The sequence below is a fragment of the Scardinius erythrophthalmus genome, assembly GCF_964197995.2.
Source record: "Scardinius erythrophthalmus genome assembly, chromosome: 8".
NCBI lineage: Eukaryota > Metazoa > Chordata > Actinopteri > Cypriniformes > Leuciscidae > Scardinius > Scardinius erythrophthalmus.
The window spans coordinates 6,408,811-6,429,309 of NC_138228.1; the positions used below are offsets into that span (position 1 = coordinate 6,408,811).

The 20,499-nt window shown below is 37.5% G+C and overlaps 1 protein-coding gene across 2 annotated transcripts in view; it reads right to left on the bottom strand.

Annotated features, from left to right (window-relative positions):
- Positions 1–2,884: 2,884 nt before the first annotated feature.
- The window catches only part of rasgrf1 (Ras protein specific guanine nucleotide releasing factor 1), a gene marked incomplete at both ends in the record, with an annotated part of 40,871 nt that continues 23,256 nt past the window's right edge, over positions 2,885–20,499 (bottom strand). For both annotated transcript variants that reach the window (XM_081372052.1, XM_081372051.1), the window contains 14 exons: positions 2,885–2,977; positions 3,806–3,874; positions 3,956–4,073; positions 4,270–4,349; positions 5,938–6,135; positions 6,269–6,353; positions 7,198–7,301; positions 8,058–8,118; positions 8,312–8,424; positions 9,401–9,507; positions 9,602–9,772; positions 12,825–12,944; positions 13,896–14,266; positions 19,323–19,571. In XM_081372052.1, the coding sequence (XP_081228178.1) occupies positions 2,885–2,977; positions 3,806–3,874; positions 3,956–4,073; positions 4,270–4,349; positions 5,938–6,135; positions 6,269–6,353; positions 7,198–7,301; positions 8,058–8,118; positions 8,312–8,424; positions 9,401–9,507; positions 9,602–9,772; positions 12,825–12,944; positions 13,896–14,266; positions 19,323–19,571 (1,939 nt within the window). The remainder of the gene's footprint in view (positions 2,978–3,805; positions 3,875–3,955; positions 4,074–4,269; positions 4,350–5,937; positions 6,136–6,268; positions 6,354–7,197; positions 7,302–8,057; positions 8,119–8,311; positions 8,425–9,400; positions 9,508–9,601; positions 9,773–12,824; positions 12,945–13,895; positions 14,267–19,322; positions 19,572–20,499) is intronic.

The following is a 20,499-nucleotide window of genomic DNA, read 5'->3' on the forward strand; positions in this document are numbered from 1 at the left end:
GTCACGCAACGACGCAAGTGAGTTACTAGCAGACATAGCCTAATATTAAATGCTTTCAGCCAGTGTTTCAGACACTTTCCTGAAAACGACTCGGTCACACTTTAGATTGGGGTCCTATTCTCACTATTAACTAACTATTAGCCTATAGCCTACTACGACTTTTGCCTCAACAAACTCCTAATTACTGCTTAATAATAGTTAAGGTAGTTGTTAAAGTGAGGTATTGGGTAGAATTAAGGGAAGTAGAATATGGTCATGCAGAATAAGGCATTGATATGTGCTTTATAAGTACTAATAAATATCCAAAAGTAATATACATGCTAATTAGCAATAGATAATAGTGAGAACTGGATCCTAAACTAAAGTGTTACCAATGACTCTAAATGTTTACATGAACATTATCATAAAAATGATTTATGGCAAGTTTTGTCATACAAATCTCTGTCCTGTTACTACATAGGCTAATTGAAACATAAATCGTCCACATTTAAAGTATTTATGAATAGTCTTGCAGTATATTCTACAATATACACATTATTAATACTTAATGGATGTGTGTGTATTGCAGCATAATATGGAAACACTGCCGTTTTAAAGTACTAAATGTGGCCAGTATTATTATACATAAGAAAACACCTATGACCAGTGTTGGGGATTATTCTTCTGCAATCCAGAATGGCAGCGCAGCTGAAAGGTTTGTTTAGGTTTCCTTCAGTCGTAGACTTTTTCATTTCACTTTTGGAGTAAAAGAGCCTTTACATTTGCCAAAAATATAACTTTTTGTTATTAAAAAACAAAGCAAGCAAGCCCAGACCAGATGAGAAAAAGTAACACATTAATTTCCATCAAAAAGAAACACAATTGGTTACTTTTTTAGGGAGTACCAGAATATTGTAATGCATTACTTTTAAAAGTAACTTTCGCCAACACTGCTTATAACCCAGTTTTTCAGAGAGAAAAATAAAGTGTGCATGACAAAAACCACATACAAGGAAGCAATATCCCCCTGAGATAGAATAGATTTATTAGCAAGAGGTAATCAGGAAACATACAGTTTATTTTTCTTTCTTTTCTGTTCATTTCTCTTTTTTGTACAAAACTGGAAATATTTCCCGAGCCGTGGAAATAAACTTAAGGGTTGAAAGATAATTCTCATACCACTGGGTATTGCTAACAGCAAAATGTTTGTTTGTATGTTTATATATAATTTATAAGAGTATGTGCACATAGATGTGTATACAGTATATATATATATATATATATATATATATATATATATATATATATATATATATATATATATATATATATATATATATATATATATATATATATATATATATCCTTTTTAAAGTTTCTGGCTGATACAGTGTTGCATGCCTGCCACATGAGCGATTAGTGTGTTTCCAGACTGTACATAGTAAAAATACATACAAATATTCACAGAATAAGCACTACATTACTATATTCCTGCTAAGAGAATGATTATAGACAGGATTACAGTATATGCAAAACACTTTAAAGTCCTCTACCTCTAGATCATGGTTTCAAAAATCACAAATCATATAGCATTGAGTGTGTAAGCATAGGATACAACGCTTTAAAGAGGTGTGCTTTAAACTAGTACATGTTAAGAAATACATAGGGCTGCATGTACAAAATATACAGAATACTTTTCTGTGTGGCGAGTTGACAATGTTTGTACAAAAATGTTTCTACGGTCTGGTTTTTTTTTTCTTTCTTTTTTAGGTAAGGATGCAGAACCCTACGTCTTTATTCTAGGACTACAAAAATACCCTTTGTATGCTGCAAGCGGGAAGGTCATTCACTTTTGATCATACTCTTAAACGACAATGCATTTTACAAAGTGATATTCAGTCACGTTCCACAATCACTGGAACAGCAAGAAGAACATAGATTGTCTGTAAATGTACAATAGCTGGATAATCTGGTGTAGAAGGATAGTGTTGAACCCAGAATACCCTTTTTTCCCAAAATGCGGCTGTGAGCAACGAAAACATTACATGGGTAAACAATCACTAAACGACTAGTTTCAAAAATGTAATGCTGATCTAATAGTCCTTGCTTCTTTTTGTGAAGAAATAGTCTAATTTTGGGCTGAGGAAATAATAATAAATAAATAAATAAATAAATTGCTGCAAAATAAACAAATTCTTCATGCAAGAACAGATCAAAATTCTTTTTGCCTGATAGGAGACATATATTGTCTTTTAATGTATTATAATTACCAAGCTATACACTGTCTGCTTTATTAAGTCATGCCAAAACTGTTCAAAAAATATCATGGCAGTTTAGGCATTGTGAAATCAGGGGATGGACGTTAATTATCGCAACCAATTAATGTAAAAATGCTGGAGTTGGATCAGCTAAGTACAGTGACGTGTGCCTTGGATTATAAAGGTATAACAGTATAAGAGTTTCTATACGCTTGGTTGTATACAGGAATATATCTGCTTTCCACATTGCTACATGGTATGCATATACCGTAAAATAGTTACATGCATCTATTAAAATCTCAAAATGCTCCTGCCGGCTTTTCATGTTTCATTACGGCGATGTGGATGAGCCTGATCAATTAAAGAAACAACCACACCTTGAAATAGAATTGAATTAAATCCTGTTGTAAGTACAGTTAAATAATTTGGATGGGGATAAAATATGATTCCCTAAAGAACAAAGGCTGAAATCAACAGGTAAGTCCTCGTGAAAGATCTGAAACAATTAGGCAACATTTGGTTACAACTAAAAACAAGGAACACACCCAGGAGTTATAATCATGTTACAGTACATAACAGAACACATGGATGTATACTGTAGAGAGCGTGGTGTCTGTACATTTTGTAGACGTTAAGCAGAGCCTTTCTCAGTTGGGCACTTTAGGCTCAATTCTGAGAGAGGCTTCATACAGGCCTTCTTCATCCATTACCAAGCTTTGGTCCAGTAAATACAGTACTGCCTGGAAGACAAACGCAGTATCAGTTTCATATTGAATGTGATGCTTCAATGCAAACTACACTGTAAAAACAGCTCAAATCGCGATTCAAGTTTCCTAGAGAAAAGAGAATATATTCTCGTAAATGCAATACGCTAAAATGCCTACAGGTTTCTCAGTAGTTTTTCAGTAAATGGGTATATTAATGTTAGTGAAGGTGAAAATAGATTCTGTGATTAAATGGCTTTGTAGAGATACCGTCCGTGATGTGTTCCTGCATTCTGTCTGTCTGTTTTGCAAATATCTAACCATTAAAAAGTATTAAAAAGAGCTTATATAAACCTTCTAACTTCATTGGATCCTCAAGCTGTCGGTAAAACCTCATAGCTTCACCCTGCCTCTATCGTAAATGAAGTGCTGCACACATTTTGGATCATCTCTGCTTGTTTGCAATGCAAGAGTAAATAAAGAACTGTTGGTTTGACTAAGTAGAGCGTTTTTATTACTCAAGAAGCACTATATATATAAAGGCTAATGTTTTATGTGTTTAGGGAGTGGAGAAGAGTGTCTTAATCTAACATTTGTCGTCAAATCATAGCCGATACTGTCTTAAATAGCCTGTGCGAAGCACTTCTAAAGCACTAAATTATTTTTTTTTAAAACATACGTTTTTCACATTTTCAGAAAAGTAGCATTTTTGGAGATACAAGGTTTCTGCCCAACAGCGACACTACAATGATGTACAAAACAAACAATACACACTCAAACCTTACCACTCACTGTCCTAGTACTAGTGCATGTTGATCATGAAACCTAATATTTTACCAGTACAAACCAACATTAGTTCAATACCTTTGGCTGGTAATCAATCTTGTATGCTGTTTGCTGAAACTGCCTGATTTCTCGGATGATATGGGAGATCTGTAAAATGAAGAAAATATGATAGCAAAATAACTATGACTCTTTTTCACATGCATTAAAGAAACACATCTAAAAACCTACCATTCTCATCTTGGAAAAATTGACCAGGTTGTCCTCTGTGTAGTTGGGGGTCCCTTCCTCAATAAAGGCCAAGTCAGTGAGGTACATTCCCAAATATGGCACACAGGGAGGGTCACAACTAGCAGAAACATTAGAAAAAAATATTAGCTATGCCATCGTTTCATTGCCATTTCATATTACCATAACCAAAGCAAATGGCAAAATAAAAAAAAGAATAAATAAAAATAATCACTATATCTCACAGACCTCGTCAAATACACATATATGAGTTCAATTACAGCAACAAGTAACAAGTACAGCAACAAAAAACATACTTTTTTAAGGCCTCTCTGAGGTTCTTGAACCTTCCTTCAGATGAGACCAACTTCTGCAGCTTGTCAATGACTGTTTTGGTCTAATGATTTAAATGAAACAGGGTGTTAAATGTTATCAGTATAGTCAGTTAATATCAAATCAGCAAATATTGCATAAAAGTAAGTGATTTCAGAGAAACGCTGTTGAAAGTGGATCAGACCGAGCAGCACAACACACTTGTAGCCAATCAGCAGCAGGGGGCGTGTCCACTCATGATGGGGGAGGAGAGAGAGTGAGCAAGAGTGAGATTTGAAGAAAGACTGTAGAAAGAGAGATGGCTGAGAGACATTACAAAAGAGAAAAGCTCAGAGGAATATCATGAAAAAAGAAGGGTTATGATCAGGCAAGAGCTTTAGTACCCACGTTAAATGTAGAGTAGGCAGTTTTTTCCATAAACACTTCTGATATTCTGGTTGACACTCTAGATGATATATGTAAATTTTTTAATATTTAGACCACTTCTATTATTGATTGCTATCAAGCAATTCAAGTCTATGGAAGTCTCAGGACCAAAACATTTTCATCCAATCGGTCCAAAGCAATGATACAATGTCCTACCTGCCTGTCAAGATATGTATTTCCATACTTCCGCGCACCTGCTCGAGCAGACATCATACATCATCAGCGCGTTCTGTAAGGCTAACCAGAGTTGTAGACAGACAGCCACCGAGCGCCAAAAACAAACAACAGCCGCCTTTTTCAGTTCCTCCTGAACCAAAACAACAAGTTAATGCTGCGTTCACACCATGTCGTAACCGTAATTTAGAAACGCACCTGTGACGCTCTACCCGGAGCTGTTCACATCCTCAAACTCAGATTTATGTGTTTCTATGTCAACACTATCAACGCTGAAATGAATCTGCAGCAGTCAGGTGGTACAACCAGAGCTCTGAAAGTTGTTTACATTCATTGTGTGCTGTGTGACATGAGGTCATTTAAGCCGTCTCTTATGATGCTATGCTGAATCTGCTCTGGCTTGAACCTGCGAGTTCATGTGTTTTGAAGGAGGCGTGGCTTTGGAGAGCAATCTGAAGGGAGGGTGGGATCTAACGCTTGCAAAGCTGGCTTGCTATTCCTAGCCGCTTCAAAATTGCCTAGCGTACCTTAGAAAAGCTTGCCAGCGCTGGAAAGACCTAATCGAGAAGGCCTGAAAACGGACCTTAGGTTGCGTTGTTTCTGCTCCATACGTGAGTAACATTGGTTTTGCTATGATTCACAGAACCAAGACATTCTGTTGTTGTAATGTTAGCTATAGAAACAGGACTGAGTGTCATTGTTTGTCTGGGGCTGATGTGCTGCTGGCGACCAACATCCAACTCTTGCTTTTATCTACTTGTGTACTGCATGTTCATTTTTTGCACCTCCTTGTCGTTCGTTCGTCATGTTTGCTTTATTTTTGCAATGAAGGGAGGGGTGTGTTTGTTTGGGTTGATTTCAAATATCAACAGTGTTTCTCAGAAATCGCTTACTGCACCTTTAATTGTCTGGATAGTTTAACAGTCTTAAAAAGGCCCTACTTGTCCTCTCAAGCCAGCTGACATGATTCATGTTCTCACATTCTTTGTTCAATAACAAACGCCATAATCATTACTTTTATTTTGATGAGGTTTTATCAAGTAGTCCCCCACCTGTTTCGAAACTTTGAGCCAAGTTTTCTTCAGACGGAAGATGGAGCTGCGATTGAGGGATGAGGTGATTTCCAGCACAGCATTGTAGTTATGGAGACAGCGGCAGATATCAGCTACTGCCACCCACTTCTCTATCACTGCTACCCGTACATTCACATCCTCACAGCGCAGGATCTCTGTGGCAATCAGGTTACTGATCTTTAAAAGAGACAGAGATATATCAGCATTGTGCACATTATGCTTCATTTGGGACAGTGCATCAACAGATACATTGCAAGAACTGAACATTTACACTTATCTAGAACCAGATGTTTTCACATTGAACACTTACATCATTGAAGTGTTTTGTCGTTTTCATGATGTAAGGTGTTTTCTCATTTTTGTCATTCTTCATCCATCCTTGACCAAAAAACTCCCTGTATGATAATAAACACATTTGTGAGGAAAAACACTATGTTTGATAGCTTATGGGATTATTCACATTTCTTCACAAATATTTAAAGGAGCTATAAGAATTTTCATGTATGAGTGAGCAATGAGTGAACAGCTTGTAACGAATCTTAAAAAGCAAGACCTTCAACGACTTCCTAGGTTGTCTATGAAAGCCTGTAGACTGATTTTTATGTGAAGGATTTGGGCCGGTTTCACCAGGAAAATCCAAAGGATGTGACAGTTACGCGCGCTCCCGAGACCCTCTCTTCTGTTCAATGACACATGAAGTAAATGCTTATCCAGTGTTCAGGATAATGCCGAAAGAGCTATTCTGTACTGTGACGTCAATGTGTCATGCAAAGAAAAGGGATTCATTCAAACTATAGTCTCACATACATAGCCAGAACCATATAGTCTCAAATATACTTTATAATCAAACTATCGTAACAGTTTAACTTTAATGCCAGTAAATCGCAGAACTGGTGCAAACAAATCCACATCGCTATGATCAGATGCTTCTTAACTGCTGTTTTCTCAAAGATGTCATTTTTGTTGTGTGCTTATTTTGATTGTGATTATTACATTATCAGTTTATCGCTGCAAAGGTATTTTCAACTTCTTTTTACTTCTAAGCAAATAACGAGTATATCGGGGCATTAAATCACATCTCTTGTGAACTGTGAAGTTTATTGTATATGTGTATATGTCCATGATATAACAGCATACAGGGTTGGAGCAACATTAATGACATTCATTTTGAGTGAACTATACTTTATCTCTCTAGTAGTTCCCTAAAAAACAAATAAATTGAAACATAATCACACTCACTCATATGGTATGACTTTAAAAACAAGGTGGTCCAGCAGGGTGAGCTGTTCTGCGATCTCCAGAGCTGAATGATTCTCGAAAGGCTCTGACTTTCCTCCTTCCGCCTACATAACACAATTATTAGATAAATAACAATGAATTAAAAGTTGAATAATGAATTTCAGCTGTTTATACAACTTTGTAAATGGTGAAACATTCTAAACCAAACCCACTGTAATAACAAGTGGTGTTCTGGATATACACTACCATTCAAAAGTCTGGAGTTATTAAGATTTAAAAAAATTAAATAAATAATAATACTTTTATTCAGCAAGGATGCATTAAATTGATCAAAAGTGACCGTAAATATTTTTATGATGTTACAAAAGACTTCTGTTTCAAATAAATCTTGTTGTTTTTGTTGTTGTTTTTTTTACTTTATATTCGTCAAAGAATCATGGAAAAAATATACGTTTCCACAAAATTATTAAGCAGCATGACTGTTTTCAACATTGATAATGATAAGAAAAATGTTACATGAGCAGCAACTCAGCATATTAGAATGATTTCTGAAGGTGACACTGAAGACTGGAATTATGATGCAGAAAATTCAGCTTTGCCATCACTTAAATAAATAATAATATTTTTAAATATATTAAAATAGGAAACACATTTTATAATATTTCACGCAGCCTTTGTGAGCATAAGATACAGTACTTTCAAAAATGTTAAAAGATCTTACCGACCCCAAACTTTTGAACAGTAATTTAAATGTTATGTTGAAACAATAAAGTTCTGCTTGTTTTAGCAGTGAAAAGCATTAATGTAAAATATGTTAATGTTAAATAATTTGAAGGATGACTCAGAATCACCCAACTCACCATCTGCAGCACCTCCTCCAGACAGATCTGATTGTCACCAGGATCCTCCTGTGTCAATGTCCTGTCAGAGAAAGAAAAATTGTGATTTACAAGCAAAACCACTGACTGACTTGCATGCACCAAAGTTTATCAGATAACAGAAGTGGCACACAAAACACACACTCATAAAAAGGATTTTAAAAAAAATCTGTATTAACCCTAACTCTCCATGTGAGCACTGCATCTGTCAGGGTGTAGGCACTGGGCAGACTCACCGTATGATGTTGGCTGCGGCTTTCCTTTCCTGGGTCAGGAGTTCAGGATCATGCATCACCTCCTCCAGGAAACTAATCACCTTCATTTTCAGCTCAGTGTTGGATTCAAAGTCCTGCACACACAAATGCAAGGCACACATAACTTTGTAGAGAGTTCTTTCAATACAATTATTTTTTTAAATGCTGTTTATATTTGATCATGCTTTAAAGGGGTCATATGATGCTATTTTAAAAGTTCATTCTTTTGTTTATAGGCTGTAATAGAATAGGTTAACGTGATTTAATGTTCAAAAACATGCTCCTCTATTCTCAGTCTCTGAAACGCTCTGAAACGCGCTGGTTTTACCATATCAGTATCAGAGTCGGATTCTGAAAATGCAGATGATCAAGCCGATCGATCAGAACCAACTTTGCATGCATGACTTGAGCAGAACATTTCACAGTGGCAAGTAGACTTTGGATATAGCCTGCGTTGTACTTTTCCAGGTTCAGGAAGCTGTTCACTGTAAACAAGCAAACTTCTGGGTTGTACTGCTCAAGAACTGCTTTATAAATAAATCTTTACCGCTAATTCCTAATTTCATCCGTTTTCAGAAGGCTAAACTAAGTGGTTTTGCCTTTGCATTCTAAACACACACCGTCTCTACGACATGACAACCACACAACAATTCAATGAAGTCTTTGCATGTGCCTTTGGACAGGCATTATTCTAATATTTCACAATGTGACGTAGACGTTTGAGAAAGTAACATCTGGGCTTCGATCGAGGTGTTTTAGGCAGGTTTGGATCAGTGTTCTCTGTTAGATACAATAAATCCTCCTTTGTGGGAGACTATGAGCTCTGTGACTTTTTTCAGATCGTATACAAGCAAAAACAGACACATTACACACTAAATGTATCAGACTAATAAAAGCATCATATGACCTCCTTTAAAATTGTGTCATGTTTAAATCTATTCCACATAATTCAGCACATCAAAATAACTGCGGAAACTACATACAAATCCCTTTTGGGACAAATTTTACTATTTGTTTCTATTTGATCACTGCTAATTTTAGTATGTTATTATAATGTGTACTCAATCTCACCTGCGAGTGTTTGGACACCCAGTGCCTGAGGACATTGAGAACTCTGTTAGTTGCTGCTCGACGAATCACAAACTCCTTATCTCCGTTCCTCTGATCCGTGGGGAACCCTGATAACCAATCAAAATTCACATTAATCTCTTTTCTGCCAGGCAACAAATATCCACAACCTATGAGAGACTGAAACAGATTGGTGAACCCTACCTGTGCTTGCCAGAGACATGCGCCGGTACTTCTCCTTGGTCGGCGTGCCCTCGTTGGCACCAGCTGTGGCGATGGCGAAGGCAGAAGCGGCAGACAAGGCGCTACGGTTGTTATCCAGCTCCCGGCAGGACGACATCACCATGCCATTATTGTACGAGAACAGAGAGAATTCTGCCCAGAGAGAAAGACAAGAAGCACACACGATTGTTAAATGTATGTTTGGACTGGAGGCTAATTGCTATGGAATCTTTTTTCTGCTAAGAATAAAAAATTATAAAGGTAATTGTGACTTCTTATTTCTCACAATTGCAAGTTAATATCACACAATTCTGGCTTTTTTCTTGGAATTCCAAGTTCTGTCATGACAACTCTTGGAGTGTTTGGCATGGTAATGGATATGACAATCTTTATATGTTGAGTCTTGGTGGAATAGATCTGCTATGCTGCTGTACAATATAGCGTACATGAATTACCCGTAGCAGATCTATACAGGTGGAGCTGGGGAAGGTGGAGCAACTGCTAAGTATTTGAAGGATTATAGGTGTGTTTGGGTTGTTTTAAATAAAAAAAAATATATAATTAATATATCATAGAGTTGTTTGTTGTGGTGGTGATTAGACGAGATTTGTGGTGACGTCACAATCGTACTGCATTGTGGGACATATAGGTGCCTGAAGTGTACATATGAAGTAGACTCGCTCCCTCGGTCAAAATCGAGGGAATGAGGGTCTGTCCATATAAACTTCCCTCGTCAACTTCACGAAGTAGAATGCACTTCAAAATGGCGGCGGGGATTCCCCCGAGGGGGAAGTGCTTAGGGAAGTTCGCAAGAGCGTGTCTAAAAGTGGACTGGAACGCAGCATGAGTAAAGGACCTATGATCCAGCGCCATCTAGAGTTTCATAACAGAACTTTGTATTTTAGATCTCACAATTCTAGAGTTATAGTCAGACTTGCAAGATATATACTATAAACCATTCCATGGTAGAACCAAGCTTCCTTAAATTCCATGTTAATTTAGTTTTAATTTCAGATGAAAATAGAATTAGTCAGTAACTCAATACCAGTTCAGAGTTTTAAACAAATAAATGTTTGCACACTTCAAGTGGTAAGACTGGAACTAGATATGCATGTAAAAAAACACAGGCGCTTGTAAGGCAGCACAACAATAGTGTTTCAGCTGTAGGTGAGTTTACTGTAGGTTCTCTAAGTTCTGGGTAAATTAATGTTATTGTCATGATGCTCAGCATGGGTCTAGTTTTCTGTCAGCAGTGTTTGAGAATTAAAGTAGAATACAACACCGTCTTTGCAGTGTACACACGGCTATGAATAGCTAAAGGATTAATAATGTAAAACACCAATCATAATTTAATAAGGAAAAAAACGTTAGAAAGTGGACTAATCACAGTTCAGTATGCCAATATTAAAATGGTCAGTTCCATTTTTCTGAACATTCAATCAATGATTTCTTCAGTTCAGAATAACTAGGAACGGCATGTTTTTATGAAATGTAGTGGAATAAAATGTATGATATTATGCTTTGGAATGTAGTGAAATAAAAGTACAAGTTTCCCAAAAATAAACATACTCCGATAAAGTAGTTACTTGAAAAATACTTGGATATAGTAAAGCATTTTACTTGTCCACCACTGAATATTATTGATATTCTTCCAACTAGTAATATAAATCATTTGTTATGCTGTTTATGTTTGAAAAGTAATGTGTCAATTTTATTAACTGTCATTTTACAAATTTGAATGTGGCTCATTCAATCAGAATTCTAAATCAGAACTATGCATTTTATAAGGAGCATTTTCAAATTTGAATTTTTTATTAAATATTTTAAATAACAAATAAAATAAACAGCACTACTAGAAGTTTGAATCTGTAATCTCAAAGAGATTCGAGCTGAAGTGTCTGAAGAATATCAATGCAGTGTACTTAAGACTTGTAGACATAAAGCGTCATCTGTCCGTAGCCAAAGACTAAAAGGTCCAAAGAAATATTAAGTAGATGTGGAGTTACTGTGTTTCAGAGTGCTTTCCCTTTAAGGATACAGCAGGTGTAAAATAAGACAAGATGGACTCATGCAGAAATAATGGAGGCAGTGACATTATCTCCACAATGGATAAGCCCTTGATGATGACATATGAAAATGTCACAAACATCTACTGCGCCCAACGACCGTTAAACAAAACCCACTATCCAGTTTGTCTGCGACTGCCAGCAAGACCACAATACGCACTTATCTCCATACTGTTAGTTTTGTACTTGCAAGCACTTTCCACAGGCTAATGCATCATGTTATCATAAAAAAAGTATTTTTGGAGCATGATACTGCAATGATGTAGTGCATCTAAGCATCCAGCAGGTGGCGACGCAAAACGCTAAATCACAGACTGCGTCTTCATCAAGACAATAGGCTGGGCTCTGGTTCTCAAGATGGTTGAGACTAAAAATACCACATCATTTCACTAAGATGAATGTCTCAAATACACTCTGAGAGAATAACTAGTTGTTTTCAGCAAAGGCTTAGAAAAGAATACCTAAGGGGAACCAAAACATGCTTTCTACTGCCACAAAGCTTGACGGAAAGGAAATACTGCGTCACACATATGAAACAATGGGATCACTGTTGACCTTTGAACCCCTATTTAAGTTAGTTTTAAAGCAAGGAGTCGGCGTTGTTGCAGTGCATCGACTGCACCGGGGTGGCAGAGAGAAAACACGCTAATGGTTGCTATGGCACAAGTTTCCCAAACACCTACTCACGCCTCCTTTGGCGTTTCCCTGAGCTTTTTTTTTTTTTTTTTTTAAACCTACAGAATTAATGAGATTTTGCATGAATCGTGTCTTCCATCTCTGTCCTAAGAATCACTTCAGATCTTTACAGATATACATACTTTAAAACATGAACGACGACATGTGTGAGCAAAATAGAAACAGGAACAGAATATAAAAATGCTAAGGACCTTGAAGTTTTTACACATAGCTAAATCAAGCAGCGCAAACCTTTAAAAGAAAAATCGAATGTTAGTGAACCATTGAATTAAACACTCCTTTTCAAAACAGCTAGTCTGCTATTTTGAGCCATTGATAAATGCAACATTTGGCCGGTGTGAAGGGTGCAGGTGGCTTGTCAGCGTGAGATGCAGGTGCTCTGGTTTTCATGTCAGTGAGCGATAACAACATGGCAGGGAAGTCTAGGACAGAGTGTCTTCTACCTGAGGAGTTTTTGCATTTGACGTTTTTGGGAGTGGTGGGTGATTTGGTGGGCGATACTTCAGCCTCTGCCTCGTCACTCTGGATCGGGTCGTTGTCGGTTTCCTCCCTCACTGAACCATCTAGAAAAAAATCAGTCATAGGCATTACAGTTATCTATATGCATAACTTATCGAACACATGAAAGAACACAAAGCCACCATATTATGACAGTTTGCAGTCTGGATGTCAAAAGCACTGGTTCTTTGGTACCAAGGTGATACTAAAATAAAATAAATTTAATAAAATATTAAATAAAATTAAAGTTGCCTTGTCAACTAGCTGAAAATTAAGTTACAACTAAAATCTAATAAAAAACAACTACATAGACATATTTAAATAAAGAAAGATAAACTAATAAAAATGACAAAACACATAAAATTACTATGAAAATGGAAACAGAAAATACTAAATATCTTATTGAAAATATTAACAAAAACAATGATATCTTTTTTTATATCAATGATACTAAAATTACGCAAGGGTACATGCCATTGCTATAATTTAGTTTGTTTAATTTTTATATCAAATTACAACAATGGCATGTACCTTTTTTTTACTTGTAAAAAAAACAATATTTTAAAAATACTTTTTTATCTGATATATTATTATTAATAATAATATAATAATGATGGTATGTATTATAATATAATAATAATAATAATGATAATAATATAAATATCATTTTTTTTAAATAAAGCACTATGTTATTAGTTTATGTTGTGTTATAGAAATTAGTGTAGAGAAATTAAAATTTTAGTCACACTTTAGATTAGGGTACAATTCTCACTATTGACTATGACTTTTGCTTCAATAAACTCCTAATTACTGCTTATTAATAGTGAGTAAGGAAGTTCAGTTTATGTATGGGGTAGGATTAAAGGATGTAGAAAATGGTCATGCAGAATAAGGCACTAATATGTGGTTTATAAGTACTAATAAACAGCTAATAAGCAACTAGTTAATCGAGAGAATTGGACCCTAAACTAAAGTGTTACCACATTTTTTACTGGTATTTTGCAGTATGACCTCACCCTGTTTGCACGGTGAAACCTCATCAGTCTTGTCCGTCTTGCCCTCGCTCTCGTCGGGAATCTTGCTGGAGACGGGGCTGGACACGTAGAGCTTGTTGATGTCCAGAGTGGTCTTGCTGAAAGGGGACATGGTTGAGTACATGCTTGCATAGCCATTGGGGGAACAGCTAAGGGCCGCCAGGTCCAGAGCCTTCCCACCGGTGATGATGGGGATGTTGAGGGACAGTTTGCGGCGCCGGTTGGGGGACGAGGTTTTGGTGATGGCCAGCGGGGGCGGGGAGGAGAACTTGCGGCTGGCACGGGGCGACTTAGGAGGCTCTCCGTAGAGGAGCTTGTTGTTCTGGCTGCTCGCGAAAAACAGCTCCAGGGATCTAGGTGTCAAAAAGAGCAGGAGGGAGGGTTGATTTAGTGATCATGTTTTCTTGATTTAAACCTCTTGAGGGTGTCACACACGGACATGTGATTTTATATAAGAAATAGTAATGTTACTAAATAATTCTATTTCAACTAAATGCTGTTCTTTTGAACCTGGAAAAAGTATCACAGTTTCACAACTGTTTTCAACATTAAATGGGTACGGCAAAATAGGCTTTCAATATAACTTGGCTGCCTATACAGTAGAAAGTCCTTTTTTTTAGCCAAATACAGTAGGTAGGAAAACATCAATACCCATAATGCACTGGGCATGTTGCCGTCCAATGCCACTCCCACCAGTCTGTTATGGATACGATTACCAGAGTCAAATACCACCTTGCTTTAGTAGGAAATACTTCTTAGCAAACTTTTAGTCACAATGGTGTTGACTTGTATTGTTCCCAGATGGTCGGAGAACAAGTAAACATTGTTCATTGATATATACTGGCTGCCATCACAGCCATTTAAAATATATTAAAATAGAAAACAGTTATTTTAAATTCTAATAATATTTCACATTATAAATGTTTTAACTGTATTTTCTGGCCAAATAAATTCACTCTTGGTTATTAGCATAAGAGATCTTACCGGCCCCAAACTTTTGAACAGTAGCGCAAGTAATTTTTTCAATGCTAAAATACTTTCTCATTTCCCAGTATAATGTGAAGAGAGATAACTATAAGCAATTCCCTGAAAAAAAACATTCATTAAATAATAATAGTAAAATATCACAAAAACTTAGAATTATAATAAAAGAAATAAACATAAATGATTTGCTCAGATGATTGGTTGAGTGAATTATTACTGCAGAGATGTTTATTTAAGGCTCATTCAATGCTCTTAGTTTGGGGGCTGGGATAACTGTCTAACTGACCAATGAGAACCTGTATGAAAACCTTCCTTATTTTCAGTTTAATGTCACTACAGTCCCAGAAATTACATGTTTCACCTTTAAACAAGCACAGATTCAGAAAACCACCATGGGCACATCACAAGCCTACAAAAAAAACAACAGTTACGTATTAGCCTCTCGTTGCAGCTCATGATTTAGCGGATAATGGCTTCCCAATGCCGCGTGGTGTGCTCAGGGTGTATGCGCTGACAGAGAAAAGCGTCTCTGCGGAGCATAAACAGCCTACTCTTCACATCTCTCTATAAGGATGGAGAGCGTTGCAGAGAAGCTTTCCCACACATCGAGCCACCCCTACACGTCATGCCTGCACAGAAATAACCCCTCTTATGACAGTCTGGGTGAGCGCTGAAGCTGAGGCAGGGCAGCTGAGCGGGGGAGGCCATGCAGTCTGCCCAGGGGAGAGTGGGTGTGTGGGAGGTCCCCGGCTCGTACCCATGTGCCTGGATCTCCGTCTCCGGAGCCAACAGGAGGAGGAGACGCAGAAAGCAAGACAGAGAGACCAAAATAAAGCGTGCGCGCTAGAGAGAGAGAGAGAGAGAGAGAGGCTGCAAAACGTGCACACTAAATATTTGATCTCGCAGATGCGGCACGGGTGGAGGGTGGGGTCCTGCAGCAGAGTGGCCGGTTGCTAAGGTGATGGCGACAAGAGCCCCGCTGAGACGCTTCAGTCAGGCAGGCTTGCGGGGCGATGAAGCAGGGCCCAATTACTGCCGTTTCCAGCAGAACACACACATACATTGAGCGGGGCGACACACATTAGTGTGACCTCTCGCAAGCCTTTAGCAACTCCGGCACATCTCACTCCCTTCCCCTTTGGCTTTCTCTCCATATCGCTCTCTTTTATCTCGTTTTATCCCATACGCACGCAGACGCTCGCTCACTCTCACTATAGGGTGACAAACACTGGTGTGACCTCTCTCCGGTCTCACCGATAAAAAAAATTCTGCTCATTCTCTCTCACACGAGAACACACACCCGGCAAAGTAAAGGCCCACTGCTGAACTGATGGCTTCCTGCATGTGCATTTACTGTATATATGTAACAAGGCCAGCTAGTAAAGAGCAGTGCAGGACAGGTAAACCTCACTCCCCTGGCCTCAAGAGGCACGCTAGCGACTGGCGCAAGAGGTTGCGATCTTTAGCGCGCTAGCCTTCCATGCTGGAAACGCCGGTTCAAATCCCGCTCCGGAGGGCTTCTCCTCCAATAACCAAAATAGTCAGGGTGATTACTTTTTGTAGACTTTTCTTATATATACACATTACTGGTGAAAAGTTTGGGGTTAGTAAAACATTTTTTTTAGTAAAGAAATTATTCTGCAAGGACACATTAAATTGATCAGTGACAGTAAACACAATTTGTAATGTTATAACAAATTTCTATTTCAAATAAATGCAGATTCATCAAATGATTTTTATTCATCAAATGATCTTGAAAAAAGCATCATGGTTTCTGTCACTAATGTATCGTCTTGTCTTTGAGCGAGCGTGCGGCTTCGAGTTCGCTCAGGCCGTGTTCTCTCTCGTCCGCATGCTTTTGTTGTATGTGCGAATCGTGGTCCCGCCACTCCTGTCTAGTTTTGTTGCAGTTCAGTGCCGGGGTTGGGACATTCATGCTCCATGTTTAGTGTAGCACACGGGCCACGGCTCATGTTTATCACGTCCGCTTTCGTGTTGTTTTGTTCGGTGTAGCACGCGGCTTGTGCTTTTCATAAGCCGCATGCTTTCATGTTGTCATGTTTTGTGTGGACAGGCAGTCGGTGAGAGCTCTTGTGTTTGTGTCATGTTTTCTGTGAGCACATGGCTTTGTTTTATGTGCCATGTGCTCTGTTGTCTATTGTCTTCCACAAAAATATTAAGTAGCACTACTGTTTCCTAGCCTGGTAATACCAAACTCTGCTACTTCGCTTTGCTTCGTAGACAGAGTCTGGAAGGGCACAATTGAAAAACGTTTTCTTTCTCGCGGGGGGGCGCTTGTCTGAAGTTTAAAATCATTGGTTACCCGTAAGCCAATCACATAACGTTTGGTTATGGCGTGTGTTATGCGCATGCTCAGCCGCATCTAACTTCCACTGTAAACACATGTATGATGCGAAAACAAAACCATCGAGAAAAATACCGGAGTGAACATGGCTGTGAACGACTTTTGCAGATTATGTGAAGTAAATCGACGCATCCACGGTACAATCAGTGTCTACGTCACGGCTCTCAACCCGCTCTCTGTTCGTTGATTGGCCCGGCTGTTTTCAGGCCGGAGGAAAACGGGGAAAACGGTCGCTATCTCAGACTGAGTACAGAAGCGAACTGAAATTGAGCGGAAGTACGAAGTCTGACATAGTCAGGCTAACTGTTTCCAGCATTAATGATAATAAGCAATGTTTCTTGAGCACGAAATCAGCATATTAGAATGATTTCATGTGACACTGAAGACTGGAGTAATAATGGTGAAAATTCAGCTTTGCCATCATAGGAATAAATTACATCTTAAAATATATTAGAATAGAAAACATTGAAATAATATTTCAGTTTTTTAACAAGTACTGTAAACACAGCCTTTGTAAGCATAAGTGACTTCTTTAAAAAATATAAAAAAAAATCGTACCAACCTCAAACTTTTAAATGTTAGTGTATTTTTTAGTTTGGATATATTTAGTGCCGATGCTTTAATTAGCATACTGTATAACACCTTTTGTAAAAGCTGTGTCTTTAAATTCAACCCTTTTAAAGCACTAGTAATACAGCCAAACACATTCAAATAGATGTCTTTGCTCATTGCATTGGGCTGATTTTTGAGCATCACAATATGTTTTTAATGGTGCAGTCCGCAATTTTGTATTTATGTTGTGCTGTCCAATAAGGCAGTTATCTTGCAAACTTTGCAAATGTTTTTAGTCATCATAAAAAAATAATAAAAAAAATGCAATCATGTGATCTAAAAATGGTAGTCCCCATTAGACAACATAATTCATGTAAACTAGAACAACAACAAAAATCTGAGTGAACATGATCTAAACATTTTTCAGCCATTTTTAATGAGTAAACTCATTAAGCAAGAATGGCGTAAACATGATCTGAACATAACCCAAAACCAGCTTAGTTATAAAAGGCTTCCTTGGGACTGATTAGTTGACTAGTTGTCTTAAACTTTCATCAAATGCCGGCCGGGTTTCATAGACAAGGCTTAAGCCGGGTGCACACTGTGCGCGATTTGGCCGTCTGAGACAAATTGTGCAAATCCTAAAAGATTCCTCTGATCCTAGGCTAAAATCTGAAGTCTTTGATTGTAAGTTTGACATGTTCATTGACAGCTGATTAATGACCGTTGCGATTAAATTTTTACCTCCGATGAAATTCTGGCATTGTCAGAGAATTTGACTCACAGTCCTGCAGTGTGACTTCTCCTACGACAAATTGTCTTCGTTTTTCAAGACAAGCCATGACCAAAATTAACGTTAAGATTTCTTTGTAGCCACCATTTTCAATGAACGCGTCATTGATTGATGATGTAAAACTCCGTACAAGTTTTCTTGCGTCCGTGCGTCCGTTTTTAACGCATCTTGACTGCCGTACAGTCGGACATTACTGACAACTGAGATCTTACAGTGTGACATAGCTTACAGTGATCATCATGTTCGTACAGTCTGACAAGCAAGAACTATTATAAATCGCACAGTGTGCACCTGGCTTTAGATTAAGCCAGGATTAGCCCATAGTTCAATTAGGACATTTAAGTAACATTAATAAAAGTGCCTTCGAAAAAAATAATAACTGGTGCATCTTGAGACAAAACAACGACACAGACATATTTTAAGATATGTCAGTGCAAGTTGCTTTAAGTTAAAACAGCTCAAACAAGCATTTTAGTCTGGGACTAGACTTAAGCCTTGTCTATGAAACCGGCCATATAAATATTAGGTTTTTAAGCTCAACTTAATCAGTATTCTGTGCTGAAAACAACACTATTGCCATGCTCTGCTATGTGCATGAGAGCAGTTTTCATTTGACATCTCTGTGTGGGCTAAGATGATCACACTCCCCCATTTACCACAATAACCTCTGTGATCTCTTCTTCTGTATTCCAAAAAAACAAGTTCTGTGGCTCACCGGGCTGGTATGGCGCTGATGGGCCTCTTGTATATGGTGATGAGTTTGTCAAGGACCACTTCTGCGCTGGTGAACACGCGGTAGGAGTGCAGGAAGGTGTTGAGGAAGTCGATGGAGAGGAAGCGCAGGTCGGTCAACCTCTCCAGCAGGCGTTCCACACTGGCGTAGCGGATCTGCAACACTTTGCACGAGTTCATCATCTTACTAAAGCGGATGTCCACATCATCACAGTACAGACTGGCATCAGACCTAAACATGTGACATAGGAAATCTGATGTGATTTACACATTTACAAATAATAACTTTATGTTTTTCATAATCATTATTGAAAGAAAAATGACAGCAACACTTGAAAACTCATCAAATATATATATATATATATATATATATATATATATATAGATATATATATATATATCTATATATATATATATCTATATATATATATATATATATATATATATATATATATATATATATGGCTTAAAAAAGGCAGGTCTTTAGTGATATACTGATATATGTAAGGGATAATGTATAGTGAGCCGGTTGGTGCGAAGGACGCGAAGCGGAGGGATCTTGAATCAGCCTGAAGGGGTTGTTATTCACTATAACAACCGGCTCACTATACATTATCCCGCTTATTACATGGCTACCTACAAAATAAATAAATAATTTGACACAAATTATTTATTTAAAAAGGAGTTTATTGATTTAAAAACGATTGTATTGCTTCCGCTAAAGAAAATAGTCCGTTCCGCCGCCGCGTCCATAGCAACGCGCTGTTTTTCATGGCAACGGTCTGTTATACTTCGCAGCGGTCTGTTATAAAGAAATAACAGACCGCATTCTACATTGGAATTCAGCCAAGCCATGTAATAAATATATATACTGTATATATATATATATATTATTTTATTTTTTTTACTGAGCAAGTAGAATGAAATAAGTTAAACAATTAAATATATATTTTAATGTAATGCAAATAAATAAATGTCTTATGTGCAATATTTGCTATAATCGCAATTACATATTTTTACACACACATATGTATATTACACACTGTATATATACACATACAAATATGTATAGAGCAGGGTTGGCCTAAGGCAGATATAATGCTGATTTTTTAAATGCAATTATAAAGTATTATAAAGTATATATATATATACACCACTAG